At 40.0% G+C, this 19,824-nt stretch overlaps 1 protein-coding gene across 1 annotated transcript; it reads left to right on the top strand.

Moving 5' to 3' along the window:
* The first annotated feature begins 618 nt into the window (after positions 1-618).
* LOC132209214 (E3 ubiquitin/ISG15 ligase TRIM25-like) lies at positions 619-19,230 on the top strand. The gene is made up of 8 exons (XM_059644335.1): positions 619-733; positions 5,048-5,143; positions 6,792-7,022; positions 7,396-7,418; positions 10,991-11,124; positions 11,670-11,789; positions 12,681-12,815; positions 13,822-19,230. The coding sequence occupies exons 1-8, from the start codon at positions 728-730 to the stop codon at positions 14,343-14,345; spliced, it is 1,269 nt and encodes a 422-aa protein (XP_059500318.1). The 5' UTR covers positions 619-727; the 3' UTR covers positions 14,346-19,230.
* Positions 19,231-19,824: the final 594 nt, after the last annotated feature.

A 19,824-nucleotide genomic window follows, 5' to 3' on the forward strand; every position in this document is an offset into this window, starting at 1 on the left:
ACAACAAAAACACCTTATCTTGTTCCCAAATCATGACAAGACCGGGTAGTAGCTAGAGAAGCAAAAATAGGTGCTACCTTGGATTTTCAAATCCTAAGGCAAATCAGGATATCGTTTTAGGTACATAGGCATGAGCAAATTCCTTCAGAAGTTCCTTCCAAAATTCAGCACTGTTTGTTCAAGAAAGTAAAAAAGATTGAATGAATGTCAAAGGAACTTTTGAAAGCTTGAAAGGTGTACTGATTATCACACCAGCTTTAACAATACTGAATTATGCCATTTAATTTAAGCTGGCTATTGGTGCCAGTTGGTGTTAGTGCAGTTTTATTACAGGGGATTGAGATATGTCTGGATGTTTGTTTTACATGCAATTTAATGAGGTTTTAAACCATTGAGATGAACAGTCCAGTGCACAACAGAATAGAGAAAAATGCTGCTGTTGCCTAGCAACGGGGGTCCAGGGACGTGCAGAAATAAAAAGAGCAATCCAGAAAGTCAATCAGTCTATGTCTTTGCGTGCCAGAAAGTGGAAGCAGCTTTGCTGGATACTGTTTTTGGGGAAGTCTTGCACTTCTTTGATGTTAAAGTGTAGTGAGTTTAGTTTACGGTTTATTTCAAGTGACTTAGAAAAGATGCTTGCTTGAAGGAAGGAGCCCAAATGGCGACACTAAAATTTGCCAAAAAAAACTTGCAGCTGTAACTTCCTGAAAGAACAAAGAGTTTTAGTATGAAGGTAATGGTAACTCTTTGCTGAAGTTGGCAGTTGTAAGAATGTTGCTGATACAAAGGAACTTGAATCATCTTTCGATTTCCGTAATAGATCTTTCTAACCTTTTGTTTATTTAGTGCTTTTCTTGTTTAATGAATATTTTATTCTTTGTGTTAAAAGTACATTGGAGGCCTCTTATAAGTGTCTTCAGTAATTCTCTGCCACAGTTAAAAAAGGAATGAAGAAACAAATATTTATAATTTAATATAAAGAATCGCGTACAAGTGAGATTTGCTAGTGAGTCACAGTACACATCATTATATGAAATAATGCAATGTTGCATGATCTTGCTTTCTCCTTTGCAGTATCATGACAAAATGAAGCCACAGGAAGATGTTCCTTAAACAAGTTAGTATTTTCCTTAGCTCAACAGGCTCTGTAAATATTCCAAGGGAGCCATGATTAAAAACCATCTGAACGTGGAGCTAACAAGAAGAGGTAACAAAAGAAACCAAGCAAAGAAATTGTAATGATATGAATACAGATAGCCCAACCAAATCAGCTTTTATCCCTCTATTTGTAACACTGTAAAATTAAACTATTGAAGACCCCCAAATTCCAGTAGTTCCTAACCAGACTACAGAATAACCAAGTCCAGGCTTTTCAAATAATTAATTTCCAGGCATCAGTTTGGTTTCTTAAACAAAAGAATTCACTATTTATTAGATACACAATAACTTTTGCAGAGATGAAAGTTAAGCAACAAAGTCGGGCTGATTAACATCTGCGGTTTAAACATGAAACATTTGTTTTCACTCCCAATTCACACAAAAGACAGGCAGGCCAACAATCAAAGGAGTTGCTAACCATCAGTCTGGGAGGGTGAATAGTTGTTATTGGGGACTGTTAGTAACAAACAACTGTGATAGCAGATGCTTTGGTTGTAATCTTCCAAGATGTCCTAGATTCCAATGATTTGGAAAACCACAAATTATACATCTGTATTCAAGAAAGGTAGAAGACAAAAATCAACAAAGTAAAGTCATTGGGAATATTGTAGAATCTATTAGTAAGGAAGTGGTGGCAGGAAATTTAGAAAATCTTAATATAATCGGACAGAGCCAACATGGTTTTGTAAAAGAAAAATTGTTTTTGACAAATTAGAGTTATTTGAGAATGTAATTAATGGGATTGATAAAAGGAAATCAGTAGATTGGTATGTTTAGATTTCAAAAAGACATTTGATGATGCACTTCATAGAAAGATGGTGCACAAGATATGAAGTCATAGTCGATATATTAGGTGGTAGAATGGATAAAGGATCGATACAAAGTTAGGTTGCAAAACAAGTTGAGAACAATATGAGAAGCCTGCAAAGTGATGTAGATAGGTTGAGTGAATGAGCTGACAAGTGGTGGATGAATTATAATAAGGGAAAATACGAGGCTGATTACTTTGGTGAGAAAAATAGGAAAACAGAATATAATTTAAATGCAGGAGATTTGCAATATCCTGTGGTACTGACCTATAAACCATTATCCATGAATCAATAGGTGAGCAGATGAAGCAGGTATTGGGAAATTCCATGAAATAGTGATCTTTAATGCAAGATATGGAAGACAGAGCTCCTATTACAATTGTACGGGACGTTGGTGAAGCCACAAATGGTACTGGATACCATTTTAGTCTCTCTAATTAGGGAGGGATATGGATGAATTGGGCATAAAGAGTGATATTGGTGTAATGGTCATGTCACTGGGTTTCTAATCTTGTGACCCAAGTTAATGTGCATATGTTCAAATGCTACCATATCAACTGGGGAAATTTAAGGCTAATTTAGCAATAAACCAGGAACTAAAAGCTAGTCTTAGTAAAAGTACCATGCAACTATCATTACTGATGTTTCTTGAGAATCTGTAGTGAAGTAAGGACAATTTATATTTTTTTGGCTAAGTGTTGGTTTTATTGCGTTTCATGATGGGTTTCTCGCCACCATTTCTCATCGAACCCAGCTCTTTAACTAACTAACTTAAACCCATGGTGGCTCTCTTTCTGGATCCTAGCCCCATTTTACCATTCCAGGAAGATCTCACTAGATATCCACGTTTCTTTAAGAGATTTTCTGCATCCAGATGAGTACTGGCATTCCAACCCAGCTTGTTATCAGAAATCATTCTGAAGACATTAGAGAAGGAGGAATGGCATTGTGATTCTCTGACAGGGACCTCCGAAGGAAGGCTGTCCCTTTCACAGGGAACCAGCAAAGAAAACAGTTCCTGGTAGCCTTGCCTGATGCCACCAACTGCTCAGTGCTGCAAAATACCAGATGTATCAGTCCCTTTTGCCTCACTAAGTTTTTAAAAAAAAATTCATGGGATTGTGGGCATCACTAGTTAGGCCAGCATATATTGCCTATCATTAATTGCCTGAAGGGCAGTTAAGAGTCAAACACATCGTTGTGGTATTGAAGTCTCATGTCAGCCAAACTATATAAGAACAATTGATTTCCATCCCGAAAGGGTATTAGTGAACCAGGTTATTAACTAGTTTATTTATTTTTTAAAAATTGAATTCTTATCATCTGCCCTAGTGGTTTTGGATCCCATGCCCTCCAAACATTAGCCTGGGGTGCTGGGTTACTTGCCAAGTGATATTACCTAATGTCTTGTCTGCCATTCCACTCTATGTTGATGCTTGCATTTCCATAAAAGTCAATGGTTCTGCAATAAATCTGTTTGTTTGAGCCTCTGTGTAGCCCACATGCAACAGTGCCACCATGGTGCCTAACATCATGCCCATGCAGGATGTACCATGGAGTGATATCGGTGTTGAGAGCCTGCTGCATGTGGAAGCAAGCTGTACATGGCATATATATACAGCAATGAGTTCTGCTAACACCATTGCCCCCTCAGTGAAACAATTAGATAAGACAATTAGATTCCCTACAATGTGGAAACAGGCCCTTCGGCCCAACAAGTCCACACTGCCCCTTGAAGAATCCCACCCAGACCCATCCCCCTATAACCCACACACCCCTGAACACTACAGGCAATTTAGCATGGCCAATCCACCTAGCTTGCATATCTTTGGACTGTGGGAGGAAACCGGAGCACCCGGAAGAAACCCACACAGACACAGGGAGAATGTGCAAACTCCACACAGACAGTTGTCCAAGGCTGGAATTGAACCCGGGTCCCTGGCGCTGCGAGGCTGCAGTGCTAATCACTGAGCCACCGTGCGGTCCCATGCATTACTTTTTTTCCCCTGGGTACTGTGTGCAAAAGTGTCAGTTTTGAATTAAGTGGTCAGCAAGGTCTGGAGCAGGGAGCTGCACAGCATACAGGGTGCCAATTCATTAAGGTACTGACAGATTATAGAGCCCTTGTCCTGTGCAGTGCACATGTCTGCATAATGTTGTTGATCTGTAAAGGGCTTCCCTCCCACACAGGCTGAGATACTTACCATGCCTACTTGTGATATGGTCATAGACATTTTCTTTCCAGTTGTTCACTTTGTACTTCCAGCACAATGGAGGTGACAGCAAGTGCACTTTGTATAGTAGTTTCCAGTCTTTGCTTCTATGTACCAGTGACTACCTTCACATCCAAATTTCCTTCCTGATAGCCCTTCCCATGAATCCGGTAGACTTTGCACCTACCCAGATCCCTCCTATTCAATATGCTTATATGATCCTGGTCCTTTGCACCATTACCCTTTGAAGCCAGCGTGATTCTTACCATGGGTAAACTCCCCTCCCGCATGACCTCATTGCCGTCTATGATTTACTGCATCTCCCCATGTACAAATACATGCAATGATCATCTAAAATTCTGTTGCCCTTTTCCTGACTTGGATCAAGTCCTGTGCTTGCATCACCCCTCTGCTATCTGACTTAAGATGGATCTTTGTCTGACAATGCCTCAGTTGTAAAATTCTCATGCTTCGTGTTCAGAAAAGCTGTTCAGATTTCTTCATGGCCTAACCCCTCATTGTCTCTATAATTTCCAATATTCTAACCCATTGAAGACATTACTCCTCTTCAATTCTGGCCTTTTGTGCATCACCAACTTATTTTGCCTACCATTCTTGACCATACATTCAACAGTCTAGTTGTTTAGTTTGACAACTCATACACTAAAGACTCTTCACCATGAAAGCGCTTCTAAAAATACTTCTCCACGCGAGATTTTTGTCAGTTATTCTAATACCAACTTCTTTGTCTCAGTGTCAATTTTTGATTGTTCATGCTTCTGCAAAGAATCCTGGAATGTTTTACTGTGATAAAAGCATTATATAACGCAGGGTGTTATTTTAAACACTTTCTATATGTCATTCCAGGAAGAATTAGAGAGAGAATTTGAGAAGCTTCTGGAAGACCAGGAAACTTATTCGAGAAAACAGCGAAACCTGGATGGATCGGAAGATGAAATAAGAGTAGGGAAAAGCGTAATTGGGTTTCAAAACTATTTGTTTCCTCACTGATTAAATGTGCACATTAGAAACACATTTTTAAAAGGAAGTGTTTATTTGACTGGTGCTGAGTTACCGATTACACTGAGTTCCTGTGTGTTTGATGTGTGGGGAAGCTGTTTAACTCTCCCTGCATTTCCTGGGAATATTATTTCATCACTCAAGACACTGGATTTACTGAAACACACATAGTCCAAAGCTGGCAATTGAAAACTTGCTCTGGAGCCTGGATCATCTGAAAATAGAAAGGAAAGGGAAGAAAATCCCATTAGCCCCAATGAACCTGCAGGCAGTTTTCAATCACACACCCCACTGATTCACAATGAGCCATGTCCTGACCTGGGAAAGACAAATAGATGAGACAATAAACACCTAGTGAAATTTCTCTGCAGCATCCTTTTAAAGGGTGAGAGTGACACCATCCCATCACATGTTCAGGGAGTCTGTTCCAGAGATCAAGGACCTTGGTGTCTAATATAACCAAGTCTAGATATTTAATTCACAGGCCCTTTAGTCTGACTACCTGATACATCTCAAATACCTCACCCAATCAGTGAGTCTGACAATCCCTCCATCATTTTAAACACCTTTGTCATGTCCCTCTCAGCCTGCCTTTCTATCAATCACCTGATCCCCATGGAGCTGATCTCCTGAACTAAAATTTGTCAGACTTTGTGTCATTCTAGTCACTATCCACAAAATCGCAATCTCCGTCACCAGGTGTGGGCGCCAAAACAGGATCCATCATTCCCGACGTGGATGATGTGATGATGCTGTGGCTTTAAGAGGTTATTTTGTCCTAGGTTCTTTTGAAGACAGGTTGTAAGGCAGAAGTACTGAGCAGTCTACCAAAACTATGAGAGTAAACAGCTTGTAGGGGCTTAGGGTATTTTTTTAAGTTGGTAAATAGAAGCAGCCTGAATGAGTGGGGTTGAGCGCTCACAGATCAAAGATTTTCAGTTAGCTTTCAGAGGTTGCTGTTGTGGGCTTGATGAAGTAGAAGAATGTTTTCCCTCTTGATTACAGCCAAAAGCTGGAGGTTCTCTTCCTAGGCTGCTAGATTATGTGAGACAATATCTGTTGTTCCAAATTTGTCTTTTTGCCAAAAGGTGGATTTATGGGATGTTACTATATTGGAACAGTTAATTAATAATAGTTAATATATCTATTATTCTATTACATTTTCCAGTAGAGTTGTTATTCTAAATTCCTTGTTCTTTGCTTGTATTTTAAATGTAGAGTTTAAATAAATTGTGTTTTACTTAATATTGAGTAGCTTGACAGATCAAATTGCATCTGGAACACAGCACATTACAGCTGTCTTTAAAATAAGGAAAAGTTAGGGTCTTTGCTACTTTCTTAGAATATTTTGAGGGGATCTGGTGTGGCCCATAACAATGGAACAGGTGACAGCACTATCCCCAGTCTAAAAACAGTGCTTTTTCTTTTAATCTCATGATAACCCTGATGAAACTCTGTTTTCCCTCCCAGTGGGCAACCCCACAATCTTTAATGGTGATAGGTAGTGATCGGAACAAACTGTCCTGTCTTGTGCTCGGGGTAACAGCTGTGGGGAAAGGCTGTTTGTAATAAGAGTTGGTTTGGGTTGCAGACACAACTCAGTGAGCTGAAAGAAAATATATTGAAGAATTTTGCTGAATGGAGGAGAAAGTTAGAGGAAGATGAATCATCCGTGCTGACAGCAATCGATGAGGAGGGACTTCAAACTCTAACTCAGATTAGGAACTATTCCGGAGCATTAAACAAGATGATTGAACTGGTCACATCAGTGGATGGAAAAACCCAGAATCTGCAACAGGGTGACACTCTCTCTTTTATTCAGGTACATTTTGAATATAAACAAATTGTGTGGAATGGGCTGTTTCTGTGGAGATAGAGTGAGTCTGAATTGTTTGAAGGTTATTGGTGGGATCCAGCATCAGCACATATTTGCTGCCCCCTTTGAATTGTCCTAGGAGTGTTGGTGCTGCTCAGCTTTGCTGTAGGACTCTTGGTTCTGCCCTGTTAACCTCTCAGAGTGTTGGTACAGTTCCAGGATGGAGTGCCAGGAAATATGGGATTATTCCCCATTCCTGGGACTGGTGACACTAACTGTTCAACACTGAACTCTTTCCCTCAATCCCAAATTCACTGTTTAGTTCCATTGGATGTTGCTTTGCTTGTTGATTGATTTGATTTTCTCTCTTTGTTCATAGAACTCGAGGCAATTCCTTTCGAGGTAAGTACCTCTCAGTTGCTGCTGCTGACAGGGAAGCTTCGCCTCTATCTGGAAGCAGAGTGAAAGTAGAATCATGGCTGGAAACCATCCCAGATAAAGTGCATTCAAACTGTGGGAATATTGAATGATGTTTGTTATATTTATGAAGTTTATAAGATAGTTATACTGGGACTGTGGCTTTAATTTTGGATGAAATGAAGGAATGAATGGAGATCATGTGATCTATTCTGAATTCTGCTGACTATGGGCCAAATTTCCACATCTGAAGTGAGTAGCAAGAATTGGCAAGTTTTATGGCTTGATGCAACTGCTTGAAATGGTGAGATGAAATAAAATGAGGGGCTAAATATCTATAAGAGCCTGCATTATTTTTTTCAGAAATTCCATTCATTGAGGCCCATTCAAAGCTTTTAACTCACCTCAAGCAATTAATCCTCTTAAAAACAATAAACAGATTTGTATTCAATCCACGGAAAATCATATAGGTTTACAGCATGGAAAACACCTTTTGGCCCAACTTATCCATGCTGCCCAGTTTTCACAATTAATTTCCTGCATTTGGTACATATTTCTCCATACCTATTTCATCTATGTACCTGTCTAAATGTTTCTTAAATGACAAAATAGTACTCACCAGCACCTCTGGCAGTCCATTCCAGACACTCACCACGCTGCATGTGAAAAGAATTGCTCCTCTGGATCCCTTTGTATCTCTCCACTTTCACCTTAAACCTATGCCCTCTAGTTTTAAACTCCCCTACCATGGGGAAAACCTATCAGTCAACCACCTTATCTATGTCTGTCACAATTTTGTCAACCTCTATAAGGTCACCCCTCAGTCTCCTACAGTCCAGGGAAAAAGTCCCGGTCTATCCAGCCTGTCCTTGTAACTCAAATATTCCAGTCCAGGTAGCATCCTAGTAAATCTTTTCTGCACTTTTTCTGGTTTAATAATAGCCTTTCTATAGTAGGGTGACCGGAATAAAACACAGTACTCCAAATGTTGCCTTACTGACATCTTATACTGTTGCAACAAGACGCCCTGACTCCTATACCCAGCTCTGTGATCGATGAAAGCAAGCATGCCGAAAGACATCTTCACCACCCTGCCTACCTGTGATTCCACTTCCAAGGAACTATGAATCTGTACTCCAAGATCTCTTTGTTCGATAGCACTCACTATTGACTGTCTGAGTCCTACCCTGGTTTGACCTACCAAATTGCAAGACCTTGCATTTATCTAAATTAAATTCCATCTGCCATTCCTCAGCCCATGAGCTCAGTTGATCAAGGTCTTGCTGTATTCCCAGATAGCCTTCTTTACTGTCCACTTTCCCACCAATCTTGGTGTCATCTGCAAACTTACCGGCCGTACCTGTTAAATTCTCCTCCAAATCAATTATATAAATGATGATGATTAACAATGGACCCAGCACCAATCCCTGTGGCACACTGCTGGTCAAAGGCCTCTAGTTTGAAAAACAACCCTCTACTGTCACCCACCTTCAAGCCAATTTTGTATCCATCTGGCTGCCTTTCCCTGAATCCTGTGAGATTTAACCTTACTCAACAACTTGTCAAAGGCCTCGCTAAAGCCCAATGTCTACCATACTGCTTTCATCTACTTTCTTGGTCACCCCTTCAAAAACACTCAATCAAATTTGAGACAGGATTTCCCATGCACAAATCCATGCTGACTGCTTCTCCAAATACCTCAGTACCGCCTCCAAAAACTTACCAACCAGGCATTAGTCACTGGCCTGAAGTTCCAGGCATTTCCTTGCAGCCTTGCTTAAATAATAGCACAATATTAGCCACTCTCCAATCTTTAAGCACTTTACCTGTGGCTGTTAACAATACAAGTATCTCCATTAATTAAAAACCAAAACAACCAGAACAGTGTTCTTAGGAAGGGTCACCAGACCCGTAAAGTTAACTCTGTTTTCTCCTTCACAGATGGTGCCAGACCTGCTGAGCTTTTCCAACAACTTTGTTTTTAGGTGCCCTGCAATTTCCTCCCTAGCATCCCACAAAGTTCTGGGTTACACTTCATCAGGTCCTGGGATTTAGCTACCTTTATGCATTGGACTTCCAGCACTTCCTCTTCTGTTATGAGGACTCTCTTCAAGACATCTCTATTTAATTCCCTAAATTCCCTAGCATCCCTGCCTTTCTGGACGGTAAATACTGAACGAGAAATATTCAATTAGGACTTCACCCATCTCTTATGGCTCCGTACATGGATGGCCTTATGTTTCTTTAAGAGGCTCTATTCTATCATGCAAGATGGTAATAGAGTAGGACGGTCCATTCGGAGCTCATCTACTCTGGCTGTTCTTCTTCTTTTCCTTCTTCTGTTTTTTATCTTATTGCTTTATTTTCTTCTCCTTCTTCTTGTTTTATTTCTCATCAACTCTTGGCCTCCAGCGACAATTGCCAGCCTTCAACAATGATACCCAGCCTCCAGCGAATGACAATTCTGGGCCTCTGGTAATGACTCCCGGCCTCCAGTGATGACACCTGCCTGGCACAGCAGCCTCCCAGCATGGCATGGTGAGCTCCCAGCCTGGTGCAGTGGCCTCCTCTCGTCGGGGCCTCCTGGCATGGTGCAGTGACCTTTTGGCCTCCTGCAGCTACCTCCCAGTATGGCATGTTGCTGGCACGGTGTGGAGCCAGGGCACGGTGTGGGCTGGAAACTAGTTACCAGCATAGCCAGTTGTACAGAACTTGTATTTGTGTAATGTTGGGCATTTTATTTCTCTATTATCTTGTAACTAAAGCAGCTGTGCTGGGTCCTTTGGTATCTAAGTTGGTGCTGTAATTGGTGATGTACAAACTTTTCACCTTACTCATTGGATAGATGTGACAATAAAAGCTGTTTATTCTGTTTGATTCCATTCTATCCTCTGCGTAAAAAAAATTTCTTCACACATCTCCTTTAACTTTCCCTCTGTCTCCTCAAACTACACCTGCTGGCATTTGACATTTCCACCCTGGTAAAAAGACTCTGACTATCTATCCTATTCATGCCTCTCATAATTTAAAATTCTCACTCCCTTCCTCTGGCTAAACACTTAAATTTCCTCCCTTGTCCTTGAGTGGATCTACCCTTTGCCTAGTTACCTTCTTGCTCCTAATATTTATGTAAAATGTCTCGGAATTCTGTTTCATTCTACTTGCAAAGACATTTCATGGCCCCTACTAGTTCTCCTAATTTCTTTTAAGTTTCATTCTGCTTCCTTTATGCTCCTCAAGGGCCTTGTTTGATTTCTACTTCCCAAACCTTACATTTGTTTCCTTTTTATTTTGAATTAAACTTGCAACATCCTTCATCATCCAAGGTTCCTAAATTTTACCATTCTTATCTTTCATCCTGACAGGAATTTGCTGGTTCTGACCTCTGGTCAACTGGCCACGCAGGTCTCACTAGCACATGGCACAGGGAGTACTCCTGATATTACAACCCTAGAGGTCCTCCATTTCAACTTGTACCTAACTTCCTAAATTCCTTTTGCAGAATCTCATTTGAAATGTCCTCACTGATAAAACCATTCACTTCTACTTCATTTCAGACTGGCTCAGACTCGGACAGTCACAGAGCCAAGTATTCCAGAGATCACCCTGAACCTATCTGGTATATATCAACGCCTTCAGAACAGGCTGAACACTTGGGAAAAGTATCAGTCAGAAATATTGGAAATCATCAGTAAGAACTTGCAACTTTTCTCCAATCTAAGGGAATGACATCGGATCGGGTTAGATGTGTTCATACAACTGGGAATATGCCTGAACTTTAGTGTGTGTGTGTGTGTGTGTGTGTGTGTGTGTGTGTGTGTGGACAGAGAGAGAGAGAGAGAGAGGGGGGGGGGGGGGGGGGGGGAGAGGGAGAGAACCAGGAACCTGAGACTCATCCTCAGTCCCCAGTAACACCTGCTTGAAACATTTCTCCCTGAAGTGCAGGCCAGGGAGGGGAAGAGTTACACACTGTCAATTAGTGTCTCTTAATGGGGCACTGTCTTAAGTTTGTTTAAAGTGTAATCTAGTAAAAGGGCTTCCACTTATTAAATGCATTTCATAACATCAGGTCACCCCAAATTGCTTAAAGCCAATGAAGTTCTACTTTGGTGGTTTAATCACTATTGTAAAGCAAAAATATATAGAAATGGAATCTGTAACCCACCACTCAGTGATATGAAAACAACTGGATCTCATGACATGACAATTCCCAATCACAATGTGCTTTGTTTACAGAACCATCTTCTGCCGAATACAGGAGCTTATTGAATGTAACTCCTTCCCAACATAGCTCCTCTGGAGAAGCCCCTGTCCTCACATTGGCTAGAACTGGCGAGGAAGATGAAATATCTGAAGGTCTGTTTATAAACGGGTTTACATTAACTATAACATATGCTTCTCATTTCTCAATTGATCCCTTGCTTTTCTTCTAAGCTTTTAATTTTTAGTCTAACCCTTTCTTTTTATTGCGATATTCCTTCAGTCATGGATTTGAAATTTGAGTTGAAAATTTAAAATAAGAATGTTTGAATTTTTATAGTACCTCTCATAATCTTTCATATCCTCATGACATTCCAAAGTGCTTTACATCCAATGAAGTTCTATATTTGAAGTCTAGTCACTGTTGTAATATACAAATAGACAAGAATGGAATCCTTAAATCACAATTGAGAAACAGGAAAGAGGTAGGTCCTTGCAGTTTCACTATTTCACTATAACGATGTGATTTTTTTGCATTGTTAGCTTCCACCGAATATGTGGACCCATCAGATGTAATTCCTTTCCCACTCAGCACCTCTGGGGCAGACCTTATCCCAGTGAATGTCCTCCAGGATTCGCCTCAGACTGACACGGGAGCAGAAATATCCCAAGATATGTTTGTGATGTTCAATGAAGTTCAACCGGCTGTAACTTGTATTTAATCTGCTCAGTTTTCAAGCAATCCCTTTTTTTTCTCTTGACCCTTCCATTTTGTAATTAACTCTGTTTTGGTGACATTTCTTCAGTTAGTGATTTGAGATTTGAATTTAAAGAGTAAAATAAGGAATGTTTACATCTTTATTGCATCTTTAATAATCTCAGGATTTTCCTAGATGCTTTACAGCTGATGAACTTCTTTGTTTGACATGCAGAACTGTTGTGATGTATGAATATATAAGGATGGAATTTATAACCCACCATTGAGTAATGAAGGAGGCTGAACCTTTCTGTGCTACAATTCCTAATCACTGTGTGCTCTGTTTACAGATCCAGCCTCCACTGAACACAGGGATGCAATGAACAAAACTTCTCCCCAAGAGAGTTCTTCTGGGACAGCCACTATCCAAGAGAAAATTATCCAGCCATCAACTGGGATCAGTGGAACAGCAGAGATATCCCAAGGTGGGTTCATAATTTTACATAGAAATCAAGCCAACTAGGATTTATATTTTTTTATAATGTTTACTCAGGCAGAATTTAGTGTAAGGAGTTTGAAATTCAAGATCCTGCAACTGTTCTTGCAATGGACTTGATTTTTTTTTTCTTGACACAGGGTCTATGTTAGTGTTGGTATGTAGTGTTGGTAAATTTGATGTAAAATGGAGACAACAATTTAACACACAGAGTGGACATCAGCTTCAACACAATCCCCAACCAATCCTCATCACTCTGTGTAAACTGATAGAAGCTCCAATCAGACTGTAAGCAGAATGGCTTAGTAATGTGGGGAGAAGGTCCAGGACATATTCCTATATTCAGGATGTAACAGTAACATGAGGAAGATAGCCCAGGATATAGTCCTGTACTCACGATGGGACAGTGGCAAGAAGGAGAGAGTCCAGGACACACTCTCTGATATTCAGGATGAGACAGTAACCAAGGGAATGAGCTCAGAACAAACATGTGTATTCAAGATGGGATAGTAATATCAGGAAGACAGCCCAGGCACTCTCTTGTATTCAAGATTATATAGTAATAGGAGGGAGAGAGCCCAGGATGCAAGTCCTGCATTCAGGATGGGACAGTACCAGAGGGAATGAGTGTAGGACACATTCCTGTATGCTGCATGTTACCAGCATAAGTGTTCAGATTGTGGGGATGTGACTGTGTTGTACACTGATGATTCCTTCTGTTGTGTTCAGGAGAATATATCCACAATGCTTGCGTGATGAAACTGACTGTCATGCTGTATCTCATGTCAGTGTTTGCATTGAATAACACTGGGATCGACACCCTTCTCTTTAACAGGGATCCTGACTGAAGGCTGATTATTTAATACGGGAAGAATCTAGTCTAACAATATGGGTCTGACAGTGTCTGGGAAATACTTACATTCGTAGCCTGCAGCTGTTGCTCATTGATCTGAGTTGAATAACTGTGTCTGACCAATCTTTTCTCTTTTCTTTAGAGAAAAGTCCATTGAGTCTGGATCCAAAGACAGCAAACTGTAACTTGATTCTGTCTGATGACCTGAGAACAGTGACATGGACTGAACAGCAACAACCCTACTTACCCCATCCAAAGAGATTTAAATATCTTCCTCAAGTCCTTTGCTCCCAGAGCTTTTCCTCAGGATCCTATTCCTGGGATGTGCAGACGGATGGGAATTATTGGAGAATCGGGATTGTATATGGGAGTGTGGAGAGAGAGGGAGAAATCTCTTCCCTTGGGAACAACAGTAAATCTTGGAGTTTGGATTTTATTGCTGGTTATCTCACAGCCCGGCACAATTCTGAGATCACAGTCCTTCCATTGCTTCCATCTATAAATAGGATTCGAGTCCAGTTGAATTATGAGGCTGGGACTTTATCATTTTACCAAGTTACTGACTCACTGAAACATTTATACACATTTCAAACCACATTCACTGAACCCGTGTTTCCAGCATTTTATAGTTGGGACAAATCCCTAAAACTGTTACTTTCAAAATGATATTTGAAACTCTGACACTACTTCTGGTGTCAGTTAATTTGGTGATGCAAGTTTCTAGATTTTTCACTCTAAGTAAGACAGAAACAATTTAAGTGTCCAAGGGAATGTCCCTGTATCTGAATATTGAGGCCTGAGCCAGTGTTTGTGCCTGGCATTTACACAGGCTAGAAAAAGCTCATTTGAATGGAACTGTGGTACGACCTCAAAGTTGAAAAGCAAAGTGTTTTTATTTACATCAATTTAAGGAGCAAGTAAATTCTATTCTTCTTCTTATCCACATCCCAAGGAAAGTTAAGTTTGAGATATTCCATAGTGAAGATTCAGCCAGAATATATAAAATTAAGTGTCAATTTTGTTTTGCGTTTGCTTCAGTTAACATAACTGAGTTTCCCTATCTGATGTCTTTGCTTCGGTTCCCTTTATCTGATATCATGGGATCATAGGAAGGTTATATCACAGAAAGAGGCCATTCGATCCATCATATCTGTGTCAGCTGAGTAAATTACTGTAATCCCACATTCCCTAACTTTATCCATAGTCTTGCAGAATACAGATCCAGGTTTCTTTTAAATACATTGGAAATTTTTTGCCTCAGCCATCAAACTGGGAAGTGAATTCCTGATACCTGCATGGCCATGCCATCCTTAATTCTTCTACCAATCACTTTAAATCTTTGCCATCTTGTAATTGACCCGTCTGCCAGGGGAAACAGATCTTCCCCGCCCAATTTATGTAAGCCCCTCATAGTTTTGTACATCTAAATTTAGTCACCCTTCATCCTGCTCTGTTTTAAGTAAAACAGCCCTAGCTATTCAATATTTCCTCATAGTGACAATGTTGAAGCCCCGGCAACATTCTTGTAAATTTCCTCTGTACTCTGTTGAGAGCAATTGAAATGTAGTGACTGTGACTATATATGAACGCCTGCTGTGACCAATATGTTATGTTATTGCAGTGTTATATCTTTGGTTTTGTATTCAATACCTTGCTCAATGAAATAAAAGCATCCTTTATCATCTTATTTACCTGTTTTTACACCTTCAGAAACTTGTTGACATGCAGTCCAATTCATCTCAATTCCTCAATTCCTTTATTCCTCTCAATGGCCCCCCATTTATTCTGTAATCCCTAGCAAGTTCCTCCCCAAATGCATAACTTCATACTTTTCTGGACTGAATTCCATTTACCACTTTTCTGCTCACTGAACAAAACCATTGTGTCATTCGGAAGTTAATAGCTATCCACTAGAGTAACAAGTATCCAGTCAAATGATTTCTGAAGAAGAGTCCGGACCCAAAATGTCAACTTTCCTGCTCCTGTGATGTTGCCTGGCCTGCTGAGTTCATCCAGCTCCACTCTGTGTTATCTCAGACTCCAGCATTGGCAGTTCTTTCTATCTCTGGTCAAATCTTTTGTTGTTTGCAGATTTCCCAATCAAGTCTCCCATGCTTAAGTCTAAATAATTAAATTATAATAACAAAGGGCCCAACACTGAGTTCTGAAGAATTCCAGTAGAAACCGTTTTCCATTTGCAATAACTTCCATTGACCACTGCCATTTGCTTCCTGTCACTGAGGCAGCTTTGGATCCAACTTGAGATATTCCCCAGTATCCCATGGCTTTTAATTTCACTAATGACTCAGCTATATGGGAGGTAATCAAATAACTTGTTAAAATCCATGTCAACAATATCACTCCACTCTTGCCAGATTACCTCTTAGCTTTATAGTTTTTGCCTTTCCCCAATATAGAAATTTTACTCCTGTCTAATTCTTGTCACTTTCCATAATGATGCTAAATCTAAGAGTGTTGTGATCACTGTCTCCAAAAGGGTCACCAACTACTACTTCAACCATCTGCCCATCAATTTCAAAAGACTGACACTGTTTAATTGTTGGACTAATTGCTGGATATCTCTTCTGATGATGCAATTTCCAGGTCTTTCTGCACAAGGATATAAATTAGGAGCAGAAGAAGGCCTTTTATCCCCTCAGGTTTGCTCTCTCATTAAACACAATAGGAGCTGACCTGTTGGTGTTTAGAATTCCACATTCCCGTATACCCTGATATTCTTTTGTTCTCTTGCCTAACAAGAACATACCTCCACCTTAAAAGTATTCAACGATCCTGCCTCCACCGCTTTCTGAGGCAGAGTTCCAAAGTCACACAACCCTCTGAGAGAAACAAAGGTCTCCTTATTACTGCCCTAAAAAGGTGACCTGTAATTTTTAAGTAGTGCCCACTGCTCCTAAATCACTCTGAAGAGAAAATATTCTTTCCATGTCCACCTAGTTGAGACCATTCAGGATCTTATAGACTTAAATCATACATCCCCTCATTCTTCCAAGTTCCAGTGAAAACAGTCCAAATTATCTAAAATTTCCTCATGACAGTCTGCTTATTCCAGGAATCCATCTAGCAAATGTCCCTTGAACATTCTCCAACTTATTTCCATTCTTCACAAGATAAAGAGACCAAAACTACCAACAGAAAATAGTCATACTAATGCCCCGTATAACTGAAACAGAATTTCATAACTTTTATCTTCAGTTCCTTTCGTAGTAGAATATATCATTTCATAAGCCTTTGTTAACACTTGCTATATCTGTATACCAATGTTTTGTGATCCATTCACTAAAACACCTGGATCCTTCTGGACCTTGGAATTCTGTAGTTGTTCTCTGCTTAATTAATACTCCGCTTTTTTGCTCTTCCTGCCAAAGTAAGCTACTTTGCATTTTCTCACACACTATCCCATCTACCAGACATTAACCTCAACCAACATATATCTGTAGCTCATTATGCCCTGTTTACAACATAGTTATCTACTTTGTCTCATCTTCAAACTTAGCTACCATGGCCCACTCGCCTTATCCAAAATAATGATATAAGTTGTAATAAGTTGAGGGCCCACCTCGAATCCCTGCCATTCATCAGGTCCAGCCTTACATAAGACCCATAAATGCAAACTTTGATTTTCGCCAGTCAGCCAATTATATAACCGTACTGCTGAGCTACCTCTACAGCATGAGCTCTTATTTTGCACAATTACCTTCAATCCGACACATTGACAAATGCCTTCTGGAATAAGTCAATGTGCTCCGATTTATCGGTGCATGTTACTCCTTCAAATAATTCCAATAAATTAGTTACTATTTCTCTTTCATAATATGATGCTGAATCTTCCCAACTATCTTGGATTTTTCTAAGTGCAGAGCCATAACCTTCTTAACAATTAATTGTAACACTTTCCCATGATATATATCAAACAAAATGGTCCATAGATTCCTGTTTTCTGTCTCCCTTCCTCCTTGAATAGAGGAGTTATGTTTACTTTGCAGTCTGATGGAACATTTCCAAAATCTGATGAATTTTTGAAAATTAACAATAAAGCATTAGCTATTCTTTCACCGTCTCTTTCAGGACCCTGGGATGAAGACCATCAGGTCTTATCAGCCCTGCTGATGTATCATTCCCCGACCCCCTCCCCGCTTTTGCTGATGTTGCTGCCAGATCTCACCCTCTGATATTATCAGGTGCCCAGTGCTTTGTCTCTTTTCAGGATCCATGTGATCTTTCTGCTTTTCTTTGTTAAAAAAAGTTGCTTCTTGTGATTAATCGTCATTTGTAGTGTTACAATTGACTTAAATTGTATAATTTCTCTTCTTTGTTATGTAATTGTTGTGGTATAAATCTCAATAATGGATCATAGTGGTGACAGGCATGCCTGCATTAAACTCCCTGTTGAATCGTAATAATGACAGCAGACACACCTCTATTAATCTCGGTACTGAATTGTAGTTGCACAAATAGAACATAGAACATTACAGCACAGTACAGGCCCTTCGGCCCCCGATGTTGCAACAACCTGTGAAACCAATCTGAAGCCCATCTAACCAACAGTTTTCCATTATCATCCATATGTTTATCCAATGACCATTTAAATGCCCCTAAAGCTGGTGAGTCTACTACTGTTGCAGGCAGGGCATTCCACGTTCTTACTACTCTCTGAGTAAAGAATCTACCTCTGATGTCTGTCCTATATCTATCACCCCTCAATTTAAAGCTATGTCCCCTCATGCTAGCCATCACCATCTGAGCAAAAAGGCTCTCACTATCCACCCTATCTAATCTTCTGATCATCTTGTATGTCTCTATTAAGTCACCTCTAAACCTTCTTCTCTCTAACGAAAACAGCCTCAAGTCCCTCAGCCTTTCCTTTTCAGACCTTCCCTCCATACCAGGCAACATCCTGGTAAATCTCCTCTGCACCCTTTCCAATGCTTCCACGCCCTTCCTATAATGTGGCGACCAGAACTGTATCAGAACTGTATTCCTGTTACTCCTTCCAAAGTGAATTACCTCACACTTTTCTGCATTAAACTCCATTTGCCACCTCTCAGCCCACTCTGCAGTTTATCTATGTCCCTCTGTAACCTGCATCCTTCCACCATATCCACAACACCACCAACTCTAGTGTCATCCGTAAATTTAGTAGCTCATCCTTCTACACCCTCATCCAGGTCATTTATAAAAATGACAAACAGCAGTGGCCCCAAAACAGATCCTTGCGGTACACTACTAGTAACTGAACTCCAGGATGAACAATTCCCATCAACCACCAACTGTATTCTTACAGCTCGCCACAGTTAAATTTTTCATAATAACTTTAGGTTGAACTGTTTCTATTAGGAGTGGTGGCAAGTTATAGCAAAGCCCCTAGATCGTGAAGCCTGTGACCCAGTGAGCTCACTGTTTTACTGTAAGCATTTCAAGAATATGCATGGTTATTTTTGTTAGTATTGTGTCTGTATGATTATTACAAATGACAGAAATCTCTATTTGTTTAACTCCTATGAAAACTAATAAATGCTTTTGAACTCTATTACCACGTGAATAATTTATGAATTTATAAGTCAGAATTTAGTAGTTAACACAACTTTGTTAGCTTAGGTGGTACAACAAACCTTTCAGAATGTTGATCTGGGTTTCTCTGATTTTTAACATTGCTTCATTATGCTAATTTACTCCACCTGGTCCATTAACATACTGTAATCTAAATGAAAGTTTAGATAAACCAATACTTCCTCTTCTACTATAATTATTTGTATTGGCCACAGTCAGATACAGAGAGATGCACTTAAATGATTTTGAGCCCTTTTATTATGGGGTCTATGATATTATGAGACAAATGGTCTGTGGGTATTTGTAACCAGCCTAGACTTAACTCACCCTTTTTAATTGTCCCTGCATTTGTGCACTTTATATTTCCTAGTTCTAAGCAAATTGAACCATCTGATAAGTCCTCTGTTAGCAGTGCAGTGCACTCCTTGACCAATACTGACACCCTCTTCCTCTTCCTTTTCCAAACATCTTGATTAGGATTTTGAGCTTGCGACCCTCATACAAACAGAAATTGAGGAGAATCCCCTGAGATATTGGGGCCTGCAAACTCTCAAACTTTGTTCCTCGTTTGAAG

The sequence above is a fragment of the Stegostoma tigrinum genome, unplaced genomic scaffold (genome assembly GCF_030684315.1).
Source record: "Stegostoma tigrinum isolate sSteTig4 unplaced genomic scaffold, sSteTig4.hap1 scaffold_702, whole genome shotgun sequence".
NCBI classification, from domain to species: Eukaryota; Metazoa; Chordata; class Chondrichthyes; order Orectolobiformes; family Stegostomatidae; genus Stegostoma; species Stegostoma tigrinum.